Source organism: Thamnophis elegans, chromosome 1, assembly GCF_009769535.1.
Source record: "Thamnophis elegans isolate rThaEle1 chromosome 1, rThaEle1.pri, whole genome shotgun sequence".
NCBI classification, from domain to species: domain Eukaryota; kingdom Metazoa; phylum Chordata; class Lepidosauria; order Squamata; family Colubridae; genus Thamnophis; species Thamnophis elegans.
Window position 1 is genome coordinate 86,560,219 of NC_045541.1, and position 23,625 is coordinate 86,583,843.

General features: G+C 39.6%; 1 protein-coding gene across 1 annotated transcript in view; it reads left to right on the plus strand.

Annotated features, from left to right (window-relative positions):
* The first annotated feature begins 10,536 nt into the window (after nucleotides 1-10,536).
* The window catches only part of SWAP70 (switching B cell complex subunit SWAP70), a 41,172-nt gene continuing 28,083 nt past the window's right edge, over nucleotides 10,537-23,625 (plus strand). The window contains exon 1 of the mRNA XM_032223248.1: nucleotides 10,537-10,933. Coding sequence (XP_032079139.1) covers nucleotides 10,835-10,933 — 99 coding nt within the window. The 5' untranslated portion in view covers nucleotides 10,537-10,834. The remainder of the gene's footprint in view (nucleotides 10,934-23,625) is intronic.

The following is a 23,625-nucleotide window of genomic DNA, read 5'->3' on the forward strand; positions in this document are numbered from 1 at the left end:
TGGTCCAAAGTGACTCAGCTTGCTGATTTCTAGCTTAGTGCCTTAAACTGTTACTCCAAACTAGTTCTAAGCAACTATAACAACATCAACAAATTCAAACAAAATCTCTCTCTTGATTGAGACAAAAATATAACCAAACCTGGTAGAGGTAAAGTAGGCAGTAGAGTAAGGTTTGTGCAGTTTTGGCTGTTTCCCTCATCGGTGTTTCTACTAGAGCGTGTTATTTCTGTTTTCAAAATTACCCCTGGGACAAAATACAAAAACAAAGCTATGGATTCAAGCTCAACTCCCTGCTGTTTCATGGGTAGAATCTTGCAGTTTCTTAACAGCCATACACAAAAATGGCTTGTAGTTGAGTATAGATGTATGTGTGGGATGTAAAATATAAATAAGGTGGTTTTGATCGTCAACTGAGTGGTGGATCAACTGAAGCCCTGCCTGCTTTTTATATACTTGTGACATGTTAAAAGAGGGCAAAGCTTAATTACACAGTCATACCTGCGACTTTTTTGACCCATGTAATGATTGCCCTGGGCCCTATTGCCTCAATGCAAGTATTAACCAGATCTAACTCTGATTCTAAGCACAGACAAATCTGGTCAAATGCTACTACTAGCTGAGGCTGAACAAAAATAGCCCCAAGTTAGAAAAATATCTGGAGAGAGAAAAATGTACATGTGAGATTGATTTCCTTCTCCCTCTACAAATGTGTGCTTTAAAATGCATTACCTCTACATACACACACAGATGTGCACTTGCAAATTATATCATATTATCTAACATGCTAGAACCAAATACCATTTGAATAAATCTGCTCATCTAGCTTAGATTGTAGAGCCCAGCTATTTAGTAATAGTCATAAAACATTCCATCCTCTGCAGAAGCATGAAATAAGAATTAAATGGAAATTGTCTGGATCTAAAGTCCCATTTAATTCATAAAGAGCTTCTATTCACAGAACTGTTTATATTCTAGCAGAAAAGTGCTGCATGAAGCAAGTAGGTGGTGAACCAGAAAAAGGTTTGTTTTGGTGCATCCTTTGCACAAGCTCTTTTCACACTAAAATGCACACATTATGGCTTGTAATTTCTTGTAAGTCCTTACATTTTTCACACTATAGTCTCGCAAAAGTAGGTTGGACCTGCACTGTGGAAGATCATCCACTAGGTTGCACAAGAGTCTATGGAATACTATGCTAAGATATTTTGTCCTATTCAGAGGGTTCAAGTTGTTAAATTTTCTCTCTTGTTTTCTTGATTGTAAGTATTATAAATGCTTCATTCATCTCTAGATAAGGAATAGCTGGCTCACCTGCACCCTTAATCTCCATGGTTCATCAAAGCTGACATAGCAAAGAATTTGTTTAACAATTCAAATGTACTGTACAGGTCATCTTCGATTTATGATTACAAGTGAGCCTAAAACTTACATCGCTATTTGAGTCATATGTTAAGTGAGTTTTCTTGCCGTTGTTTTTAAGTTAATAATTGCAGTTAAGTTAGTAACACAGTTGTTAGGTGAACCTGGTTTCCCCATTGACTTTGCTTGTCAGAAGATTGCAAAAGATGATCACAGGATGCCAGGACAGTATAACTGTCATAAATATAAACCAGTTGGCAAACATCTGAATTTTAATTGTGTGATCACGGGGATGCCACAATGGTCATAAGCAGAGATGGGTTTCAAATCCTGGCGCTACCGGTTCATTCGTGCTCACGCCCACGCGACGCTTCTGCATATGTGCAGAAGCGTCTGGGCAGGTGGGCGGAGCCTCCCACCGCTGCCACTACCAGTTCACATGATCTGGGCCAAACCGGGAGCAACCCACCTCTGATCATAACTCTGAAAAACAGTCATAAGTCTCTTTTTTCAATGCTGTTGTAACTTTGAATGGTCACTAAATGAACTGTTGTAGGTCGAGGACTACCTGTACTTAGTATCTGTTCAGTAGCTTGAGAAACTGCTCTTAGGAACATAAGCAAGATTGTGAGGAGCTGATGAATGTCAACATGGCAGCAACAACTATGTGATCAAATCCATCCTTTTTATATATGTCTCTCACTACACATATAAAAAGGAGGCAGCTGTCTTGACTTTTTGGAAACTTCAGAATATAAGAATCTTCTTTTATGATATTTTTCACCAGCTGCCTAGGGAGCATTCTTTGACAGCATCTAAGCAAGCAGTAGGCACCAGATCAGGGCTACCTACTCCATGAAATATATACTTATACATTAAATAAATGAATAATACTTAAATTGCTTTAATGGTGGATAAGGAGATGCTTTTCAAAAGTTCAGAAGAAATGCATGAAAACCTTAGCCGATAGTCTGTTTTCAGATCTTTACTACACTTTTCTGGTTTTTTTTATCCCTAACCTGAGAACTAACTATAAGAGATATTAAAACAATAAGCAACATTATATCAGGCAGGTTGTTCTAGGACAGTGGTAGTCAACCTGGTCCCTACCGCCCACTAGTGGGCGTTCCAGCTTTCATGGTGGGCGGTACGGGTTTTGTCCGATATTGAAGCACTTTCCTTTTTAACATTTAATGACTTCCCTACTTTATAAATCACCATTACCGTGGAACCAGTGGGCAATTAGAAATTTTTACTACTAACAGAGATACAAAAGTGGGCAGTAGGTATAAAAAGGTTGACTACCCCTGTTCTAGGAGATGATCAAGTACAATCAATTCCAAAAATATTTTTAAAATTGAACAAACTCTATGTTTGAAAACTATTCTGGATTTTTTCGGGGGTCATTTTTTCATAATCTCACACCTAAACATCATTGAGAGATGAGTTTAAGCAACATCACTGTTTATTTGCCGTAGCAAATAAGGAGAAATTCTGTAGGGGTGTGAGTTTGTATGTTTGGAAGCATTTCTGTGACAGTAATTAGATGCCAGAAGCTGCTGCTGCTGCTGCTTCTTCATTTATTTATTTTTTTACTATTTTGGGAATCTTTCTTATTTTTCACAGAATCTTTGGACAATGTAATACTTTTTTCTGTCTTTTTTTGTCCTTCAAAAACAATGGTTCAGTAGGAAGTATGTGGGGGAACCCAAAATACTGAAATAACTCTTGGGATTGTTTCAAATCCTAATTTTAGATTAGGATTCTTCCATGTATGAGTCATGTTCTTCCTACCCTTTGCAAAAGACCATGGGCAAAAATTCAATTTGCCCCTAGCACAATGTGAACACTTGTGGTAAATAGTCTCTAAGATAGAGAAGGATTCCTGAGGGGAGCAAACATTCCTTGATGAAACATTGCCTACTAATTCATAGTGAACTCTGCTATCATACTGTCAATTTCATCTGAAAATTATTTCCAACAATCTACACTTTTACTATATTATAAACCACCCTCTGGGTGTATATGTGCATGTGCAAGTATATATGTGTATGGATATACTGTATATATATGTATATATTAGTGGATGCTACTTGTTTGCAAAATATTCCTCCACAGAAGCTACTATTATATGAGGGCAAATGCAGACAGGTGATTAAAAAAATCCCCAACTAATAACTCATGCAGACAAGCTCCCAAAAGCTTTTGCCCATATGGCTTAATAGCAGCTGCCTATGACCGAGATGACAGTATGGTACATAGCCATATTAATAACTGTTGAAAATCTGGTCCTTTATGAACCTGTCCAGTCCTTTTTTGAAAGCCATCCAAATTGGCTTTATTACTAGAATTGCCGGTATAATTATGCATTGTGTTAAAAGGATTTCCTTCTGCTGCCCCTGAGTTTGAATGGAGGACCTTGAGTTCCAAAATCACATATTTTAAATTGCATTTAATTAACAAAAACCAAAGCAAATTTAAAATTGGGAAAAAGAGAAAGAAAAAGTTACCATTACCATACATATTTTTATGTCATGCCTTTTTGTTTAAAGTTAACAGGCACCATTAGCTGTAGTCTTTGCTCAAAAGAGGGATTGCTCTTTTAGTTGTGCTTTTTATACCTTTTTTGGTTCTGGAAAAAATAGAATAACCAGTACTGCATTGAACTGGTATCTAATGATATAAGGGCTTATTATCCTGACACTTCTATTTCCAAACCCTGATTTCATAATTTGTTACACTAGCCACATTCTGGTTTAGTATTTCATTAAGCTATCCATAGGGGCTCTGAGATCCCTTTCCTAGCCATTTACTGCTAGCTCAGTTGGCACTAATACAGATTAAATTTAGGTTTTTTGTGTGTGCCAATCTGTGTCACTTCACATTTGTTTACACTGAACTGCATTTGCTTTTTATAATTCCTTTTGAATCTACCCACCTGAGCAGTTTAGGCACAGTTACTTCAATGTTCTGCCTGAACTCCAGATCATTTATGTAAAAAAATAGCACTGGTCTCAGCATTGCTCGTAAGTGATATCATTGTTGTACATCTTAGCAGTATGAGAATTACTCATTCTTATTCTGTTTCTCAATCAGTGACAGTCCGTGAGAGCACTTGTCCTTTTCATGCCAGCTGAATTTTCTCAGGAGCCTTTGGTGAAGAACTTTGTCAATGGTTCTTGAAATTCCAAGAATCCAATCCAGTATCTATTTGGCTACCTTCCTATAAACTAGAGGTTAGTGAGCAGGTTTGAAGAGAAATATCACTTAAAATTGCCTAACTTCTAGCCTGTGTGTGTATGTGGAGTCATGTGGCAACACCATGTAAGATATATGTATGCAAGTATGTATAATTTATAACTGTTTTTATAATTATAAATAGCACAGCTTACAATATGGGGAAAGGGCATTTGAAAGCATTGTGCACACTTTAAAAATGACTTGAAAAATGTGCTTCAAATCTCACCTAAGATTCTCTGCAGCACAAGCAGCCCCCCCCCCCCCCAATATCTGTGAGAGTCTGGACAAAAAGTGCTTTAAAGAGTCAATTTATTAAAGTTAATGTGAGTCCTAAAGCAGCCGTATCTTTCTTCATACACACATCGAAGTCTGAAAAAAGAAAGGTGTTACAAAGAATAACGGCTTGCATGAGGATTAAAGCACATCTTTTTAATCAGATTTGAAGCTTGCATGGCTCCAGCATTCCATTTGCTCTGGAAACTTTGTTAGATAAACTTTGTTGCTCTATGTCAGATTGTTATTACCAGATTGATAGTTTCCTGGAGCCTATTCCTTTTTGACGATAGGTATATTTGTCCTCTTCAATTATTTGGCAAATTCTGTACCATGTTTATGTAGTTTGGACCAGAATGCTAGTATGTATCCAGGATACAATTTATATGAGGTTATTGCTTTAACTTGGGGAAAGCCTTTATTTTTCATATTGCAGGAATCAAGACAAGCAGTTGATTTCCTGCATATTACTCTACTCCCTGAAGGAGAAAGTGATAATCAGCAAAGCAAGTCACAAGTTTCCCACAGTCTAGCGAGAGACTATGTGTAGTAGGGTATTTCGCTTCTGATCTTGTCATAATTAAAATCTTCACTATTACTACTTCATACCTCCTAGAAAGATCTTCATTTTTTTTTTAAAAAAAGCACTATTTCCCCCCTTTTCTTTAACAATGTATTTATTTTTTATCATAATTATCTTGGTGTTTATTTTTCCCTTTTCCATTATTTTAAAAGCAATAATAAATAAATAAATCTTTTTTTCTCTTTGTATGTTATGAGTTCAAGCTCATTTGAACTTTTACAATGCTCATAGTCTAAGCTTTAATAAATAAGCAACAAAGGCTGCAAGTTTCATAAGCAAATGTTCTTCCTCTTTATTATTTTAAAAATCGAACTGTGGTCAATCCTTCACTTCCTTCTTCAGTGTACAAATTTTTATCTCAACTTCTCAGGTCTGAGTTTCCATTTTCAACCCTACCAGGGTTTTGCTTAAAGCATCTCTCATCAACCACTATGTTTCAATATTGTTAGCTGAAACATTTTGACTTTTTTGTATCATGCAGCCAATGGTGGGTTTCAATTTTTTTAGAACCTATTTTGTGGGTATGGCCTATTTTGTGGGCGCAGCTTGGCAGTCATGTGACCGGGCAGATATGGTCAACTTGACATCACTCATGCCCACTCAGTCACATGACCACCATCCCCAAGCCATGTGGAAATTTTTTTGGGGACTCCTATGGGGGGGGAAAGCGAGGGGAAAACCTCCCAAAAATAGACAACTGGAGGATTAAGGGCAGAAATTAGGGAGATCAGAGAAGGCAGGACAGAGAGGAATCCAGTAGAAAGCTATCACATGCTGGTGAAAGAACTTTGGGAGATCGGAGGAGGCAAGACAGAGAGGAATCCAGGAGAAAACTCCTGAGCTTGCCGCTGCTGTCTAGTGGATTGTGCCGCTGGACCTTTCCATGCTTCTCCATTCACCACCTCTACTCCCAGATATGGGACTTGACACCGAATTGGGCTAGGATAGTGTGGATGGGCAGTGGAAGCGAGCGATGGAGCGGCTTCCGGATGGGCGGGGGTGAGCGAAGAGCAACAGGGCAGGGGCAGGTGTTCTGGAAGTTACTTCCGGGTCCACTGGTGAAACCTCCTCTCACCGGATCAGTAAATTTCACCATCCGGTTGTCCTGATCCAGTGCGAACCAGCAGAAACCCATCACTGCATGCAGCCCATCTTATGTGACTGTCTTTTATTAAAAAAAAAAAAAAGGCCTGAATCATAGAATCATAGGGCTGGAAGGGACTTCCCACGGGATACCTTGTATAAACATAGACAAATGGTTGTCCAATGTTTTCTTGAAAACCTCCAGCGATGGTGCACCCACAACTCCGGGAGGCAAGCTATTCCATTGGTTAATTGTTCTCACTGTGAAGAAGTTTCTCCTTAGTTCTAGATTGGATTTCTTTTTAGTAACTTCAAGTTGGGATCTCTTTTTAATGACATTCCACCCATTGCTTCTTGTCCTACCCTCAGGAGCTTTGAGAATAAGTTGATCCCCATCTCTCTATAGCAGCTCCTCATATATCAAAGACAGCTATCATGTCACCCTAATTTTTCTCTTCATTAGGCTAGATATACTCAGCTCCCTTAATTATTCCTCGTACAATTTATCTTGCAGATCCCTTATTATGTTAGTTGCTTTTCTCTACACTCTTTCTAGGGTACTAGCATCTTTTTGTATTATGGTGATCAGAACCGGACACAGTATTCCAAGTGTGGCTTCACTAGTGCAATATAAAACAGTACTATAACTTCTCATAATATTGATGCTATTTCTCTGCTGATGTGTTTAGGGACCAAATCTCTTAATTGAAACCATTTCTTCCTTCCTTTTCCAATCCCCTTCCATGGCACAATAATCCAATCACTATCTTAAATGCTTTCTTGTATTCTACATCTTCTTCCAGTCAACTAAATCAGCTACATCTCTCATCTTAGTGTTTTCAGAAAGCGACAAAAGCATTTCTCTCTCCATTTTCTCCATGCCATGCATGGTTTTATTACACCCGGATCATTTGCATAATGTTCCTTCAGTTAACTTTTCTCAAAGCTATGTCCTAAATGTTCTAGATTTTTCTTATATGGATGTTGCTTGAGACACATAATTACAATTATGCCTTACTCATGGGATTTGCTGTTTTACAGCTGCCAAACATTAAGCTGTCATCTTTGTTGAGCTCTCAACACTACATCTCTGAGATCTTTTTCCTGGTTGGTTGAAGACAACTCAGACACTATCAGTCTATATATGACTTTCTTTTGGTGGCGTGGTGGGGGTGGGGGAATCCCGTTATGCATCACATTAAACTGCATAGAACTGAGGAGAAATTTCCTGACAGAACAATTAATCAGTGGAACAGCTTGCTCCAGAAGTGAGTGCTCCAACACTGGAAATCTTTAAGATGTTGGATAGCCATTTGTCTGAAACGGTATAGGGTTTCCTGTCTAGGCAGCGGGTTGGACTAGAAGGCCTCCAAGGACCCTTCCAACACTGCTATTGTATTGTATTGTATTGCATTTTCTATTTGGGTGACCATTCACTTTTCAGAAGCTCTTCAGTTCACTTTATCACCCTGAATAGCCCAGTCCGCGATTTATTTCCAGAAATATGGCCAGTCCCCAAATTACTCTCGAGATCATTTCCCAAATTATAAACCTCTGATTGCAGCATCGATTTTTGAGAGACTTCAGTGAGAAAATTGTCCATACATTCCTGTTATTGACTTTCTGGTCTTTGTTGAGCTAGCAGTCCATACAATGGTTGATCATTTTATTCTAGGACTGCTTAATTTACTCAATAGTTATTGACTGTTTTTTTCCCCCAAAGGGTTTTGAAAAATCCAAGTATACAATATCAAGAGGCCATCTGTATGGCTGGATCTGCTGACCTCTTAAAAACTATAATAGTTTAATGAGGGAAGATTTAAATTTTGAGGATCTATGCTAATCCCTTCAGCTAGGCTTCATACTATTGCTTAGCTTACCATTTAAATCTATTTGTCTGGAATAGATGTTAAACTTTTTCCAGTTTTTCCAAATCTTTTTCTCCTGGATCCTTTAAAAATATATTCCAGCCTCTGGCACAGAAAAATAAAAAAAAACAATATTTTTGGTAGATATTGAGCAATTTTACATTCTGTTTATTGAAGTGTAGAAGAGTAGATGCTTTCAGAATCAGAATTGTCTTGTTATTGTTAGTCTCTCAAAATGACCCAGAATATCTACCTGGGTATCTCAATTTCCTTTGCCTCAACTCCTTGTCTGAAAAGTACATGTCATATCTCCACCTTCTATTGTAAAGACAGGTGGAAATAATTAATCCAGGTTTTCTCTGATCCTCGTATCTTCCTTTTCTTCAATAATGGTCCAAAACTATTCTGCTAAATTTATCTGATTCAAATATATGTAAAAAAAAGTGTCTTAATGTGTTTTGCCATATGTTGGTAACAGAAGTGGTATTCAGCAGGTTCTGGCCAGTTCTGGAGAACCAGTAGTGGAAATTTTGAGTAGTTCGGAGAACTGGTAAATACCACTTCTGACTGGCCCTGCCCCCGCCCCCATCTATTCTCTGCCTCCTGAGTCCCAGCTGATTTGGAGGAAATGGGGATTTTGCAGTAACCTTCCCCTGGAATGGAGAGAGAATAGAGATTTTACAGTATCCTTCCCCTGCCATGCCCAAGCCATGCCCACTAAGCCACACCCAATAGTAAAAATTTTGAATCCCACCACTGGTTGGTACACTAATAATCCTCCAGTGTTGTTTGGGGCTGATGCGGTTGTGAGGTTTCTGTTCTCTGAGAAAAAAGACAGCTATGCCAGAGGTTCAATCATACTGGAGAGGTCTCATCAGAGAAGCCAGACAAAGGGTTGTTTCCCCCATAAACAATATGGTGACAAGCATTTTACAGAATTCATACTGAATTGGTCATTGCCTGGGCCAACAAGGACCACTAGGTGCTGGAGTTCCTGGACATCTCATGATAAATGGACTGCAGGACTGAGGACAGTTGGCTGAGCAACCAACTGCAGGATTAGAGGAAGAAAACAAATTACACAATTATAATTACACAAAAATTGAAAACAAAAAACCAACAATGATCTATTATTACAAATCCAACGAGAAGAGGATATTTTGGGATCCATAATCCCAGGAACATATTTTAAGGAACACTGGTTAGGCTACCTAGAGATGTGGTTTCCTTGTTTTCGATAAATAAAATAAAGTTGTTTTGTTTTTAATTTTCATATATCATGGTTTGAGGCATGGTACATGTATGCATCTGGGCAATGTGCAGCTTTGGTATCAATATGACTAAGAATGCACAAAACTATATACGTACTATTTTTGTGTGAAGAACAGTTGGTTTTGGCTGAATCAACACATAAGCATTTTGGAAGCTTGGGATCGCCTATAGAACAAAATAGTTGCATATGGTAAACAGTTTGCAGAACTTCTGGAAAGCAATGGCTTCTTCCAGATTCAAAACAAAATTTGTTTTCTACTTTACACACTAGTTGTGCACATTTTGTAACAGATTTCAAAACCAACTGAAAAACTTCTCATGTATTACTAAGTAGCATAATAAATACCATTTACTGGATGCTGTAAGTTTAAATCAAAGCCATTAAAAGACTTTTAAGACTATTAGAAACTTTTAACAGACAGCTTGAAAAAAATATTTTCTATGGGTTCTTGCATTGCAAAGCTGCACCATCATAGTAGACAGATGTTCCCCAGGAAGAAATAGTGATATACACCTAGCAAATGAAGTCCTTATTACATTCCTTCCTATATACACCAGGTAGAGAACAACATGTGGTATTTTTTCTTTTCCAATTTCAAATCTTTTCCATTCCCCTCCCCAACTCTTCTTTTTGTGTCCCTGTAAAGCAAAAGGAAAGCTTTTCTGAGATCAGCGTCCCATGAAGGCTACAATTATATACCCCAAAGGAAGTAAACACGAGATCTAGGCAAGGCTGCGGCGAACGGTAATGCTATATATAAAACAATCAGACTTCAGCCGGATTTGAGGAAGATCTGCCTGAATTTCTCTGCATTTTTGTCGGGAAAGGCTTTGCAATTTAGTCCCGCCCACCGTCACAGATGAAGTCAGAGCCTGGTCTGGGAGGAAGGCGCCTGTGCCCTCCAGTTAAGTCTTCTCTCTGTAAAGCACCGCTCCAGGACGGGGTCCGGGCTGAGACGGAAGCACAGCCGCACAACGTTTTCGTAAACCTCGCGGTGCGTAGGCCGCTCTCTTCCTAGCGGGGCCGCCTACCGCAGGCGGCTGGAGGCAGCCCGCGAGGGTGCGAAGGTCCCGCGGCTCGAGCGGCGGAGCGACTCCCTCGGGGGAGGAGAAGGCGCGCTTTGAACCAGGCGCCGGGAGGCAGAGAAGGAGAGCCATGGGGAGCCTGAAGGAAGAGCTCCTGAAGCCCATCTGGCACGCTTTCACCGCCCTCGACTTGGACAGGAGCGGTAAAGTCTCCAAGTCGCAGCTTAAGGCAAGTCCAAGAGAGACGGGAGAGCGCCTCCAGCCCTCCACCAGGCGAGGGGTTTGGGGGGAAGAGGGGTGCGGTTTCTGGGGAGCCCTCGAGGGGAAGCCCTTTTGCTGTCCCCGGCAGCGCCTTCCCAAGGCATTTCCCCTTTTTTGGCAGACACGAAGAGCCTTCCAGGCACGGGTCAGAGCGGCAGGGAGAGCTAGAGTCAAGAGCAGGGGTAGTACCGGTTCCATTGCTAAGCCCAGTTGTCCCACCTAAACTCTTCTCCACCTGGGCAGCTTTTTCTTTAGTTTTCACAGTGGGTGGCGTCTCTGAGCATTTTGTCTTTTGGCCTCAGGGCTAAAACAGAGTGTGAGTCCCTTAGGATGGCAGATGGTGGAGGTGGTACAGGCAGCTCGGATGCCCTCCATGGTACCGTGGCTGTACATCTAGTCCTCGAGCTACAGCCACAATTGAGCCCAAAATGTATGCTGTTAAGTGAAACATTTGTTAAGTGAGTTTTCCCCATTTTATAATTTTTCTTGCCACAGTTGTTAAAGTGAATAGTTGCAGTTGTTAAGTTAGTAACACGGAATCTGGCTTCCCCATCGACTTTGCTTGTCAGAAGGTCACAAAACTTGATCACATGACCCCAGGGCACTGCAACCGTCATAAATATGAATCACTTGCCAAGCATCTGAATTTTGAACATGTGACCGTAGGGATGCTATAATGGTCATACGTGAAAAACAGTCATAGGTCCCTTTTTTCAGTGTCATTGGTAACTTTGAACGGTCATTAAATAAACTCTTTTAAGTCGAGGACCATCTGTATTTGCAGAGAGGCTTTGTTTGTTGTATACTTCATAGAGGACCTTACTTAAAAACTTTGTTCACAATAAGCCATTGGTTGCTTTATCAGACTTTATGAAGTAGCAAAAGCACTTAGACTTATACACAGCTTCACAGTGCTTTACAGCCCTCTCTAAGCGGTTTACAGAGTCAGCACATTGTCCCCAACAATCTAGGTCCTCATTTTACCCACTTCCGAATGATGGAAGGCTGAGTCAACCTTGAGCCAATGAGGAACACAATTGTATGGGTTCACACAACGGGCTGACCATAAAGCATGTTTTGGAATCCCACAGACTGGGCTAAGAGAACACTTGAAGCCAAAACCAAATAAACAATGTAATTACTAAGTACGATATCTGAAGCGAGGCAGGAGTTGATAACTCCTGATCAGAGTAATCTTGGGCTTCGTTTGGGAGAATCCATAAATCAAAGTATGTTCCTTCAAGATGGGCTTCTGAGAGACATTTAGTAATACTTGCCTCCCCCTCCAGCAAACCTACTTTTTTGTTTCTGCAAGCTGGGAGGCTGAAAATGCTTTTTTCTTTAGAAGACAATTTTATTTTTTTCTGGGTCAGTGATAGAATACACTGGCAAAGGACGAGGCAAGCAGATTTCAAATTATTAGCCCATCTTTATCAAGAACTCTAGAAAAAATATAAAAAGAGAAAAAACTCCCCCCCTTGATATCTGAATAAGGATATTAGCAACTCAGGTGTTCTTCTGTTTTAACTAATTTAAAACAATTATAAAATAATACAATAAATTAGTGTGGCATTTATGTATATTTTCAATGTAGATTGCTCTTGGGGCCACTTGGGTATCAGCTATGTTGCACTTTGTGTAAATGTGATGATTTTGGCTTGCTAATGTTGCTATGTGGTCATGTGCTCATTTTGTAATTTAGGATGAGTTCATTACCCATTTAATTATTGGCATGCTAGAGTTCTATAAATGCTGAAATAGCTAAATGTGCATGCGGGGTGGGATTTAAATCTTAAAACAGTTTACATATCAAAAGGTGTGCATTTTGCAGATGCTTCAGTGCAGATTAGAAATTACATCCATATACTTATATTCTTAACATGTTTGGGCTTGTGGATAGACTTTTCAGATACAATGTTACACTATTAGGCAGTGATTTATTTTAAATGATCAGATGAGACATACTTGTATAAGGACAACACACTGTTAATGATTGATCTCATTTCATTTGTGTAAGAGAAGAATCTGGGCTAGAGCGCCTAATTTGCATGGAAAAAAATAAGATTCAGTCTTCCATAGTTCCACATAAAACTTGGAAATTCCCCTCTCTTGAAGAGCCAGTCAGCTAGACAAGACTGCTCTAACTATATTAATGCCTTTATGTGGAGTAAAGTAATTCTTGCTGTTTTCTAAATTTTTGCAGCTTTGTGATGTGTTATTTGCCTACCTCAACCCTATCAAAATATTTTGGCTGTTTCTAAGAATATTCCCTAATACTCCTTCTCGTAGGGGTAGATATGTGAAACTTTATTTTATTTATTTTATATTTTTATCCCACTTTTATTATTTTTATCAATAACTCTAGGCAGCAAACATACCTAATATTTCTATCTTCTATTTTCCCCACAACAACCTCCCCTGTGAACTGAGTTAGGCTGAGAGAGAATAACTGGTCCAAAGTCAACCAACTGGTAAGATTAGAACTCACACTTTCCTGGTTTCTAGCCTGAAGCCTTAATCATTGGACCAAGCTAGCTCTCCCTGATTGTCACAATCCATGTATTATTAACCAAACCAGTTTAGTTTCTTAACCCAGACATCATAGATCCGTTTAGATTAATTAGTGAATAATTGTTCTTATTTTAGAGTTCTCTCTAATTGATATATTCTAATTAATAAAATAGCAATTATAGCAATTAGACTTATATACCGCTTCATAGGGCTTTCAGCCCTTTCTAAGCGGTTTACAGAGTCAGCATATTGCCCCCAACAACAATCCGGGTCCTCATTTTACCCACCTCGGAAGGATGGAAGGCTGAGTCAACCCTGAGCCGGTGAGATTTGAACAGCCGAACTGCAGAACTGCAATCAGCTGAAGTAGCCTGCAGTGCTGCATTTAACCACTGCGCCACCTCGGCTGATACCTAGAATTTTGGGAATAGTTTAAGGAGATATAAAGCTGCCTTATATAAAAATGTTTTCTAGTTCTTGGGTAAAAAGTAAAGAATCTAGAGAGACAATGAACTTTTCCTGTTTTTTCCTGCACACTGATCGCTTTCTTAGTTGCCACTGTTTTATAGTAAGGTAAATTAAGCTTAGTGATTTTAAGAAAATGAATGGTGGAGGAAACCCATGTAGATAATCCTCAACTTACAACTGTAATGGAGCCTGGAATTTTCATCATGTCAAGACTCTTATAAGTTGAGACAACCATGTGACTGGACCCAATTTTCTTATTTGTTTTGTAATAGTCAATAAGTGAACCAAAGTAATCCTATGAGCGTTTTTTTGTGCTGAAAACTACAGTGTTGTAAATTGTGGACATTGTTACCACGGAATGCTACACCTGGACATAAAAGAGAGCTGATTGCCTGAAAATGCAGTCATGGGACCATGTGTGAATGTGAAGAGCCATTGGAAATCTGGAACTTAAACAGTCTGGTTGTAAGTCAAGGACAACCTGTATATGGCTTTAAAAAATGCACTCTATTCTTGAGGCAGCCACTTTCTATTTTACCATATCTAGTTGTGATGTACCCGTGGTTCGCCCATGAGGCCAATGTTGAGAAAAGACACGGACACGAGCTTTCTCGGGATGAGGCAACCTAGATTGGGGTCTGGGAGTCCCTTTTATTGAGATAGGACAAAGGCAGGAGGAGCAATCAGCATGTGATTTAAGACAGCCTGTCAAACTACAATTGCTAATCTGCTCAGGGAAGTTCTGTCTATATATGGTCAAATCCTGGGTGTCGTTGGGTAAGGCACATCTAGAGTGAACTATCAGGATATTATGTCTTTTAGGAGTTTGTTTTTTCCTGTGTGGTTCAGCGTGGCTGCGCATGCCCTTTTATGCACTGGGCCATGGGTGACCGCCACACCTACACAAGGACATCTAGTTTTGTCCTTGCTCTGATTACAAGAACTTCCCCCCAAAAACCTATAAAACACGCTTTATCCTAAAAGGGTTTTCGATAAAGCTTTCCCATCACTTGTTATTAGATACGTATTAATTGTGAGGGATGGAACCCAGATCTGCTAGAAAGTTCTAGCACTGAAGTGTGGTTCCTTCTTCAGTCTTTCAAATCATAGAACACAAAAAAATTGTTTGACGTACTGAAACAAAGACATAATTTTATAATTAGTTTAGAATGTGGATCTCCCCTGTTTTTTTAAAAAAATAAGTGATTTAAGCACAGTAATATCCGGCACACCCAACTATTGAGCTAAAAGTTCAGTTTGGCTTAGAAAATTGCCATTTTTGCTGTAGCGTCCATTCAAGTACTGACAAATTTTAATTGCTCATTACTGTAGATCTTTTTGTTCTGTGAAAATAAAGAGCATATAATCTTAGCTATTTTAGGCCACGGTTGGGCTGCCAGGCACAATTGGAACGAAGCCATTTTTATTATAAGAATTATTCTATCGTTGTATTTCACATTTAATGCTGCAAAACATAAAAATTGGCTGTTGCTCTTTCTACTCCATTGGGTTACAACATTCAGACACCCAAATGAAAGAACTGGCTTTTGTTTCAGCTCCGTGTGGAGCTTGCCAAAAGGAGATATTCTGTACTGGAGACCAAATAGGACAAGTAGTCAAGAGCTCCATTCTTGCTACACACTCTTTGGAGCATTCACCACAGCACTCTTACACAGTTTGTAGATCTTTGATCTGTAAATCTGGACATATTCCAGCAAGCTCCCTTGGCCCTCATTTCCTCTCAGTAAGCCAACACTAAGAATGTTTTGAAAAGGCTTCTACACCTGTGGAATGCCTCTGATAGTAGATCATTGTAACATCACTAGTTTGGCTGGAGTCTGTGCTGGCAACTGTGAATTCTGTTAATAATTCATGGCAGATTTAAGAGAATTAGGCAGGACTGAAAGAAATCCCAGAATTCTTTTCTGTATTTATAAGTGTTCTGAAAGTTGTCTGTGGAATTTTTTATAAACGTTGCTGGGAATCTTACACAGTTCTTCAAACATCTTCTTCTTCTTCTTCTTACTTAAATTGAGACAATGGGTGGTAACTCTAAATTAAAAGCTAGATTAAGTATGAAATGGTCTTGAAATTTGAGAGTAGATTTCATGTCATGGAGCAAGTAGAAGGCCAAGATTAAAGCAAATACCTTGTGCTTCCACACCACAGTGATGCTGTGGAAGCTTTCGTATCCTCATATGAATACACTGCTTACCACAAGGAAAAAATTACTTTAGTTTAGACATTGTAGAGAAAAATAAGGAACAGGAAGAATTTAGCATTTGTTTTCTGCATTACATTGAATAACTTTAGCCGAGTAGATGCTGTGTCAGTTTTCTGTGTGAAGCTGCAGTGAAAATTTATTAATTGCATTGGGCAGAGGTGCAGCAAGCAGTTATAGGAGTTTCTGTAGTTTGAGTAATCAAAGGGTTAGGAGTATTTTATATAAGATTGTAGCATATTTGGTTTTACAGCGCTAGACTCTGTATCTCTGTATGGTACTTGCATCATGAAGTGTAATTGATTTTTGAAACTTTAGATTATTTTAAGTGTTGCTCCTCTACTTTTTAAAAATGTTACACTTCAATATTTTAAAAAAATCTTATGGATCATATTGTAATATACATATCTTGAATCTAAATATATACAATTATTTCATGTAAAAGGTTGTAAATGTTTCCTTATGCATGTGGCAGGTTCAAAACCTGATGGACTGCTTTCTGGCATGAGGGAAGTGGAGATTAGAAAAGATTTAGATATGTTGACACATTACAAACCAAATCTGTCAAGTCTTGCATTCTTAAAACCCATAAAACATTGCACTGCTGTATTCCTATTAGTGAGTAGAGACTTTGTCCCCTGTTGCAAACTAGCCCACCCATCCTGCAGCGTTCATTGCCAATTCAGCAGCGCCTAAATTAACTTTGTGTTAGGAGATGTATTCTTCAAAAAATAGAATTTCTTCTCTCTCTTGCACTAGAGCTCCCCACCAAATCAGTGCTATAAAGAATTTGGCTGTATTTTTTTAAAATAAGAAACTGTATCATTGTAATTTAGTTTATTGCTGAATTTATTGGCAAGATTTTGGGAGGACCTCCCTGTCCCTTAAAGGCTGCGTTATTGTCCATATTTTAGTCTATAACCATACATATTTTAACACTGCAAAAAAAGCTGCAAAGTAGGCAATCTCAACAGCTTTAAGGCAGTTCATAAGGTTAATATTTCTATTTTGTTCAAAGAGGAAATGGTGTAAGTATTAGAGCCAGTGAAGCAAGGCATTGTAGTATAGAAGAGGAAGTGCTACAATGAAAAGCTAGTGGATCTAGAAGGATCTTGACAAACTTGAACATTGGGCACTATCTAATACAATGAAATTCAATGGTGAAAAGAGTAAAGTTCTACATTTAGGCAACAAAAACGAAATGCACAGGTACAGTATAGGTGGTACCTTGCTCAATAGTAGTAATTGTGAGAGGGATCTTGGAGTCCTAGTAGACAACCATTTACATATGAGCCAGCAGTGTGCAGCAGCTGCCAAAAAAGCCAGCACAGTTCTAGGCTGCATAAACAGAGGGATAGAAGCAAGATCACGTGAAGTGTTAATTCCACTTTATAATGCCTTGGTAAGGCCACACTTGGAATACTGCATTCAGTTTTGGTCACCACGATGTAGAAAAGATGTGGAGACTCTAGAAAGAGTGCAGAGAAGAGCAACAAAGGTGATTAGGGGACTGGAGACTAAAACATATGAAGAACGGTTGCAGGAATTGGATATGTCTAGTTTAATAGAAAGAAGGACTAGGGGAGACATGATAGCAGTGTTCCAATATCTCAGGGATTGCCACAAAGAAGAGGGAGTCAAACTATTCTCCAAGGCACCTGAGAGTAGAACAAGAAACAGTGGGTGGAAACTAATCAAGGAAAGAAGCAACTTAGAATTGAGGAGAAATTTCCTGACAGTTGGAACAATTAATCAGTGGAACAGCTTGCCCCCAGAAGTTGTGAATGCCCCAACACTGGAAGTCTTTAAGAAGATGTTGGATAGCCATTTGTCTGAAATAGTATAGGGTTTCCTGCCTAGGTAGGGGGTTGGACTAGAAGACTTCCAAGGTCCCTTCCAATTCTGCTATTGTATTGTATTGTATAGTGGAAAGTAATGTTTGGAACAGATCTGTATTAATCTCTGTTAAGATAATATTGTTCAAGATATTCTTAATTACTTGGAATGAATGATACACTTATAAATCATAAATCATATATGTATATATATTGTACTGAAAACTGAATTTCCTCAAGGATGATAGCGCTAAGTAAAATCTGCTTAGAAAAAATCTTTCCCAGTACTAGAATCATGTTTTTTTAATTAATTAACTTTTGCAGATGGATTCTCTCAAATTGTGTACAAGTGTCAAATCTGTGAGGGTGCTATGTTTGGTGAGACGAACTCAGGTGTAATTGCAATAATGCTGGCAGTTCAAGGCCACCTTATCTGTAATTTTCCATGTTTGGGAAGAGTGCTTTGTGGGTCCTTCAGATTATTTAGTGGAATTTTTATCTGGCTACTCTTAACAGGTACACTCTCTCAGCATTTGAGAGCATGTGGGGGTAGGGAAGGTGCTTTGGTTTATTTCAGTGGTTCCCAAGCTCTGCTGGCTGGAGAATTCTGGGAGTTGAAGTCCACAAGTCTTAAAGTTGCCAAGTTTGGGAACCACTGGTTTATTTGATAATTCACTACAGTGCCATTCACAACTTCTCTTTTTAAAAATAGTCTGCAATTTGCAGCCAACAACATCTTAGCTCCAAGCATTAATGTATAAATCATGTAGATTGAATGGTAGTTCTGTCATGAAGGTGGATTATGAAATTTGCCTTTTTATGGTAAAATAAAGGATTTCCCCTTTAATAACAAGGTGAAAAAGAATGGTAACTATTGAAAATCTTCCAGTTTGAGAGAGGGTGAAGCTTTATATAATCCCATTATATTGTTTTTTAATGTTATGTTCGCTGATTAAGGCTGGTACATTAAATGCAAATCTACAGAGATAAAATATCTTTGCTTCAATCATTGGTAATAGAACACGGTTTAGACCAGGGGTCCCCAACCTCCGGGCCATGGTCCAATATTGGGCTGTGGCCTATTCGGATCCGGTGTCAGGTGAGCGCGTGCGTGGCTCCACTTCTGTGAGCAGCGGGTGAGTGTGCGCATGTGCACAGCTCCATTTGCGCAAGTGGCGGGTGCTTGTACCCACGGATTATGCAAATGGAGCTGCACATGCGCTTGCCTGCCGCTCGTGCAGAACCATTCCTTTCCCCACCCCTCTGTCATTCTGCAAAGCTGAAAAAATTGGGGAACACTGGTTTAGACAGGACATCAGAATTACCATCCTATATGTTTTTAATTTACAATTTTTGTTTTTTTTTAATAGTACTTTACTGCATCTTACACAAATGATTGAAGGTATGAATAACAGAGTTGGAAGGTACCATGGAGATTTTCTAGCCCAACCACCTACTCAAACAGGGAACCCTATACCAGTGATGGCTAACCCTTTTCTCCTCGCATGCTGAAATTGTGCTTGTGCCCACACCCATAATGCAATGCACCTGTGTGTGCGATCCTCCCATGGCCTACTCAGCCTCCTGCACCAATGCTGTGGGAGGCGTTTTTGCCCTCCCTAGGCTCTGGAGGCTTTTCTCAAGCCTCCGGGCGGGTGAAAACGGCCTCCCCTGGGCTGCAGAGGACCTCCGGAGGCCTCTTTCCGGAGGCCCATTTCTGGAATTCTGGAACTTCCGGGAGATTCGTTTTTCGCCCTCCCCAGGCTTCGGAGGACCTCCCAGAAGCCTCCTGGCACCAAAAATGGAACATGGGGGACGCGCACTATGCTCCCCCATGCATGCACGCGCATCTCCCGCATGCACGGCAGAGACCTGAAAATCAGTTGGCTGTCAGGAGGTGCATGCACATGCACTAGAGCTGAACCAGGTGACGGCTTGTATTCTCGCAGAGAGGGCTCTGTGTGCCACCTGTGGCATGCGTGCCATAGGTTTGTCATCACAGCTCTATATCATTTCAGACAAATGGTTGTCCAATTTCTTCTTAAAAACTTCCAGTGTTGGAGCACCCATACCTTCTAACTATTTTCCTATTACCCTGTTCCTTTTATTACTTGTGGTTTCTGCTGCTTGCATTCCCAGAATGTTTTGTGGTCACTCTAGTCACCTGCTCTTGAGTAACTTTTAAGACTATCTGTAAAAGCGCAATCTTTAAAATAAAAATGTTCATTGGTTCATGTAAAAATAGATAATCATCCATCTCTTTAAAGCAGGTGCATCTAATCCATAGCTTGCCGGCCACATGCAGTCTTGGACAGCTAGTATTGTGGCCCCACAACATTGTAAGCTTTTAACAGGAAGTTTGTTATTTATATTCACTAACGGTGTTACTAACTGTATGTTATATGCAGCCCAAGACAATTCCTCTTTACTTAATATGGCCCAGGCAAACTAAAAGTTTGGACACCCGTGATTTAAAGTCTTCCTGTCCTTTGTCTTCAAAGTCCATCTTTCCTTTCCTTAAGAATGTCATAACAATAGCTTGGCTTGCGTGATTCTTATCTTGGAACAGGTAAGCCTTCATGACCGAAAGGCTATCATAGAAATGCCATATCTCTTTTGCTAGCCAGTGTAATAAGTTCCTAGGACCTGGGGCAGAGTTATACATGTGTAAGCAGTGTTTCAAGTTATTTGGACCAAACCTATTTTAAGCTGATAAGCACAGAATTAGCTGGGAATTTGTTACAGAAGCAACGTTGTATGCTTTGGTAATAACCAGATATTTGAATTCCGAATTAACTGAAGCTCCTGGACCATCTTCAAAGGCAGTCTTGATGACTTTTGTATTTGTTTTGTCTCATAAAAGGTACAAATCCTTAAAATTGGACGAGCATATAGAATACTGGCATTCTGCATTATTAACATTTTTCTGTCAAACTATAAAGAACACAGAACATTCATCAATGATATTGTAAGATACTTTGGAACTTAAAGGTAGCAGGCATAGAAGGAAGCTAGTTCAGTTTATCAGAGTTGGGTGAGCATTAGAATATTTGTAGGTTGTGAGGGTTTCTGACAGAGGAAAATGTAGCATTATTGGTTTGTGCTTTGATGTCATGCCAAGGTTATTGTGAAAGTTGCCTGGTTGATCTTTCCAGTTCCTTCCTTTGTCTTTGAACTTGGTCCAAAACATTGTTTGGACTGCTCTCGACCTAACACATTATTCATATTTCTCAGTAAAGCACAGGACTCTTTAGGAGTTCATTATTCAAACTATTGGTGGTTGTGTTTAGTTAGGATCTTCAATAATGAATGCAAGAGCATCCGGCTTACAGACAACTCGTAGTTATGAGCAGGCTGTTGACTCAAAATGGCAGATGGTACACCCCTTTCTGAGCTGGTGATCCGCCAAAGTTGCACAATGCTTCCATGAGTGTCACAAAGTAGTGTGTAATCTGCAGGGGTTTGTTGACCATTTTGTCTCGCAAATACTCCCATTATGTAATAGTTAGGCTTATATACCGCTTCATAGGGCTTTCAGCCCTCTCTAAGCAGTTTACAGAGTCAGCATATTGCCCCCAACAACAATCTGGGTCCTCATTTTACCCACCTCGGAAGGATGGAAGGCTGAGTCAACCTTGAGCCTGGTGGGATTTGAACAGCCAAACTGCTGAACTGCAGTCAGCTGAAGTAGCCTGCAGTGCTGCATTTAACCACTTCGCCACCTCGGCTCTTCTGTAAATCTTACCCCTTCTGATATGCACAAAGGGACATGAATTCTCCTCCTGATATGCAAGACATACCCCTTCCTATATGCAAAGCAAGCTGAAATGAAAGTACTGTGATCCCCCCCCATCTAAATTGTTTATACAACTATATACATATGCACACAGTTTTTGATTAGAATTATTAGAATAGCAGAGTTGGAAGGGACCTTGGAGGTCTTCTAGTCCAACCCCCTGCTTAGGCAAGAAACCCTATACCATTTCATACAAATGGTTATCCAATCTCTTCTTAAAACTTTCCAATGTTGGAGCCTTCAAAAGAATATTAATTCAGCAGCATTAGTTGAAATCTTTGATAATTTCAAAATGACAAGTGCTCAATGACATTAATCTTACTAATAATACTAGGAGGTAATGATGCAAATATGTAAGACATGACATTTGGTGATTACATTATGGTGCACATGCTGTTATTTGCTCCTCTCCAAGTTGTCCCTCCCTCAGTTGATGGATTTGGATTGAGTTTGAAGATGGGCCAGAAAAAATTCCCTGCATATTCTTTTTATGAATCGTATGAGAGAAACACACACAGATGTTCAGAATGTTGTTGTATGCTCCATTCCAAGACCTTTTCTTCTTCTCACCCTGGTCATGTAACCTACAATAGAGATTATGCAGCCTCCCCTGTGATTTCCGGGGCATGAACAAGCATTCAGATGCACAACATGGGGGGGGGGGGGAATGCATAAGTGGAGACTCTCCAAATAGCTCATATAGAGAAAGTACATAATTATATAAACAAAATGTTGCTTTGTTACATAAAAGGAAACACAGATGGATGCTGTAGATCAGGGGTAGTCAACCTTTTTATACCTACTGCCCACTTTTGTATCTTTATTAGTAGTAAAATTTTCTAACCGCCCACCGGTTCCACAGTAATGGTGATTTATAAAGTATGGAAGTAAGTTTAATTTATAGAATTGATAAAGCAGAGTTACAGCAAACCCCTACCGCCCATCATGAAAGCTGGAACGCCCACTAGTGGGCGGTAGGGACCAGGTTGACTACCACTGCTGTAGATAGAGAGTTTAGAAAGAAATTTAGAAGTCATGCTTTCCTTACTTTCGGTCAGTGGTGGGTTTCAAAAAAATTTCGAACCTACTCTGTGGGTGTGGCCTCCTTTGTGGGAGTGGCTTGCCAGCCGTGTGACCTGGTGAGAGTGGCTTGCCGGCCATGTGTTTTCTTTCTCTCTCTCTCCCTCTCTCTCTCTCTCTCTCCTTCCTTCCTTCCTTTTGTCTCTCTGTCCCTTTTTCCTTTTTTTCTTTCATCTCTCTCACTTTTTCTTTCTTTTTTTCTTTTTTAATTTATTTATTTCTTCCTTTTTTTCTCTTTCTCTGTCTGAGTCTGTTTGTGTGTGTGTGTGTGTGTGTGTGTCAGTGGTGGGTTTCAAACATTTTGGAACCTCTTCTGTAGGTGTGGCTTGCTTTCCGGGTCCACTGGTGGAACCTCTTCTAACCGGTTCGGTAGATTTGACGAACCGGTTCTACTGAACTGGTGCGAACTGGTAGGAACCCACCTCTGCTTTTGGTTCTAAAAATTTAAAAACAATCTGCTGTGGGAATGATGCTCTGGAACGGTTTCCAGGCTTTCAGTATTAAAGGTGCCCCTTCTGCTTGTAGTTGCTTTTAATACATTTGCGGAATGCGTTGGTTGTAAATATGCAGATCACTGGCTTCTAAAGGATCTGTCCTCTATAAATTTCTTTTTTCATTGACAAAGAGATTAGGAATTTTTTCTGTGTGTCTCTATTAAGCATTGACAAGGAAAAAAAGTGAACATCAATTACTAATTCTGGAGTAAAGGAATATGACCATTCACTTGTGGATCATTATTTTTATTCATT